The sequence below is a fragment of the Octopus bimaculoides genome, chromosome 27 (genome assembly GCF_001194135.2).
Source record: "Octopus bimaculoides isolate UCB-OBI-ISO-001 chromosome 27, ASM119413v2, whole genome shotgun sequence".
Classification (NCBI taxonomy): Eukaryota; Metazoa; Mollusca; class Cephalopoda; order Octopoda; family Octopodidae; genus Octopus; species Octopus bimaculoides.
Genome location: NC_069007.1, coordinates 20,125,916 through 20,129,458, shown reverse-complemented (window position 1 = coordinate 20,129,458; position 3,543 = coordinate 20,125,916). Strand labels below are relative to the sequence as shown.

The following is a 3,543-nucleotide window of genomic DNA, read 5'->3' as shown; positions in this document are numbered from 1 at the left end:
TATATATATATATATATATATATACACCTTTCTTTCTCCCTTTTCACACACACACATATATGATGGGCTTCTTTCAGTTTCCATCTACCAAATCCACTCACAGGGCTTTGGTCAGCCCAGAGCTATAGTAGAAGACACTTGCCAAAGGTGCCATGCAGTGGGACTGAACCCAGAACCATGTGGTTGGGAAGCAAGCTTCTTACCACACAGCCATACATGTGCCTATAAATAAGCATCCTCCTCCTCCTCCTCCTCTTCATCATGATTAAAGCAATGTATACACACACGCACACACAAAATTTATAGAGTAAAATGAACGACACGAACCTCTCTCCTGGCGGTCATAGAAACTGTTAATGTCCTTCACAACGTCCTCCGGAATATCAATACCCTTACTCAGTCGTTCGAGGGTGCGTAACAGCATCGTTATACACTCAACGCTCGTTATACACACAGCAGAGTCATTACAATGGCAACATTCCTGGATACTGTCTATGATTCTGAAACGCGAACCAAAGGAAAAAACAAAAAAAACAAAACATCCATCAGTTTTTATTCCAAGCCAGTAACATCATCATCTTCATCCTCTTCAATCTCTTCTGCCTCCTCATCATTTAACCCTTAAGCATTCAGATTATTCAAATTTAATGCTAATTTATGAAAATTTTCTATATTTAAGAGATGAATTATGTACATTATTTACATTAGACAGATATTTGTCCTCATCTTGTTTGTTGTTAATATAGTGTAGTGGTTAAGAGTGTGGGCTACTAAGCCCAAGATTCCGAGTTCGATTCCAGGCAGTGACCTGAATAATAATAATAATAATAATAATTACATTGAAAAATACCTTAGGTATGAGAACCAAGGTTCGAAATTTCCCCAAGACACCTGATAAAGGCTGGAGGGTATATAATAAGAGTGCCTTGAGCAAGTCTTTTTCTACTATAAGCCCTAGGCTGAACAAAGCCTTGTGAATGGATTCTGCTGCTGCTGCTGCTGCTACTACTACTACTACTACTGCTATTCTTGTGGCAACCACCCCAACACGATTTATAACACAACCCAATTACAGTGGGAGACAGAGAGAGAGAGAGAGAGAGAGTGAGATTCAAACTTGCAACAGAGTGACAAAGAGTTCATTGGACTTACAGCTTCATGAATGCGATATCGGATTTCTGATTGGAGAGTTTCTTTTCAGAATTGGTGGATTCCGAGGCCGTCGGCGCAGCAATGTCGAGGACGCCTCTGGGAGAGTTGAACAACTGCAACAGAGCGGCAACACACAGGGGAAACAATCAGTAACACAGAGATAATATGATGGTGCGTCTCAGGCGACATGGATGTCGTCTGGTGCAGAGGGATAACAAGGTAGCACTGCCATTTGTAGGAGAGGTTGGGAAGGTGATGGGGCCAAGTTGAGTGTAGTGTCGGAATGAAACTGGGGACGCTAAGCTGAGTTAAGAAAAGTTGGTGCTTCTTCAGATTAGAGAACGGAAAACATGTACAGACACACTCGAAGACGTCATAACTTTGCATCACTTTTTCATTCATTACATCGACCCCAGTATGCAACTGGTACTTAATTAATCGATCCTGAAAGGATGAAAGGCAAAATCAACCGATGCTGGTGTGTTTACGTCCCCCGTAACTTAGCGGTTCGGCAAAAGAGACCGATAGAATAAGTACTAGGCTTACAAAGAATAAGTCCTGGGGTCAGTTTGTTTGACTAAATGCGGTGCTCCAGTATGGCCGCAGTCAAATGACTGAAACAAGTAAAAGAGAGAGTAATATCCATTAACCATGCTAGCATGGGTTAGACAGTCCGAAATGAGCAGGTGAGCCAGAGAGCTGCTCCTGGGTCCATTGTGTGCATGCATGTATGTATGTAGATAGACAGACAGACAGACAGACAGATAGATAGATAGAGAGAGAGAGAGAGTAAGAGAGAGTGGAGTACAAACCAGTTTCAGAGCTTTCAAAGCATCATGTCGGTGTTGTGGAGGAGGATAGAGTAACATCCGGTGAAAGAGTGATTCTAGAACAGGTCTTAGGCTACCGACTGACCCTACCAAACGCACCAATTGAACTGCAATGCTGAATAAGATGAAGAGACAAAGAGACAAAAAACAGAGGAGTTAGTTCACAGCATCAACAATTAGAGGAGACAATGGAGATGCTTCATTGTCATGCAATGAGATAAGATTATAGCAATTAAAATCAATTAAATCACACGCAATAGTGTGTTAGTAATAATAAAATGTCATGACACACCAGCTCTGTTGGATTAGATGGACGGGGGGGGAGAAGAAGGAGAGGAGAGAGTGGAAGTGGAGGATGAGAAGGTGGAGAAGGAGGTGGAGGATGAGAAGGTGGAGGAAGATGAGGAGGAGGTGAAGATGAAGATGGTGGTGGAAGAGGTGGAGAAGGAGGTGGAGGATGAAAAGGTGGAGGAGGAAGATGAGGAGAAGATGGTGGTGGAAGAGGTGGAGGATGAGAATGAGAAGATGGTGGTAGAGGATGAGAAATAGAAGGTGTTGGAGGAGAAGGTGAAGAAGATGGAGAAGAAGAAGAAGAAGATGGAAACAAGGGGAGATGAGATGAAGGAAGAGGAGGTGGAAAAGGAGGAGAAGAAGAAAATTTATTTGGAAAGAGAGAAAGAGAGAGAGAGAGAGAGAGAGAGAGAGAGAGAGAGAGAGAGAGAGAGAGAGAGATCTTACTTGTAAATAACTTTAGCTGTGGTGGCAAGGAGATTCGGAGCAGTCGTGGAACATCCTGATCCTCGACCGATTTCTTCATCGGGATTTCGTGGAGTTGTGACACTTCGTTCTGATCTTGGAGTTCCAAGCAGAGATATCAAGGCGGGACATAAATGTTTCCTATGTAACAACAACAACAGCAACATCAATAAGAATACTTTCCCTGTAGAAATCAGATATATATCCATTTAAAATTCTATTGCCCTTAACTGCAGAAAGCAGTTTTATATATATGAATCCATCTTTTGTTGAGATATGTCAAGCTTATGAGATGGTATCAAAAAGCTCAAGGACTAGTTCTGTAGCGTGCCAACAGATGGCGGCATGCGGTTGCATGCACAGTGAGAGCTAGCAGTGACCTTCATGAGGCAGTGTGCCAAGTGGCATCACTGTGTTTTGCTTTGCATGTTGTGAAATTTGTGTTTTTTGTGACCTCATGTATGCAGTAGTCTGCGACTTTTGTCATGGACAGGAAGTTGGAATAAAGAGCCAATGGCAAGTGTCTTCTACTATAGCCTCAGACTGACCAAAGCCTTGTGAGTGGATTTGGTAGACGGAAACTGAAAGAAGCCCCCGTATTCGCCATGATAGATCGCTGACCACTACATTTATTTTTTCTCTCCTTGTTTCTTTCTGTGTTCCTTTCAGTTGAAGAGCGTAGGCTCGAAACGTCAAAGACTTTCTCTATTCCTGAGCGTTATACTAATACATCCATTTGTTGTTTACACCACCTGTCTTCGTCTGTTGTTTTTTTCGTAAATTCTCCCATATATACATGTATATA

The 3,543-nt window shown here is 42.3% G+C and overlaps 1 protein-coding gene across 1 annotated transcript in view; it reads right to left on the bottom strand.

Moving 5' to 3' along the window:
• LOC106876896 (brefeldin A-inhibited guanine nucleotide-exchange protein 3) overlaps positions 1 to 3,543 on the bottom strand; it is a 48,777-nt gene that overhangs the window by 30,459 nt on the left and 14,775 nt on the right. The window contains exons 10-13 of the mRNA XM_052977154.1: positions 2,721 to 2,879; positions 1,965 to 2,097; positions 1,153 to 1,265; positions 328 to 500 (exon numbers count right to left, since the gene is read on the bottom strand). Coding sequence (XP_052833114.1) covers positions 328 to 500; positions 1,153 to 1,265; positions 1,965 to 2,097; positions 2,721 to 2,879 — 578 coding nt within the window. The remainder of the gene's footprint in view (positions 1 to 327; positions 501 to 1,152; positions 1,266 to 1,964; positions 2,098 to 2,720; positions 2,880 to 3,543) is intronic.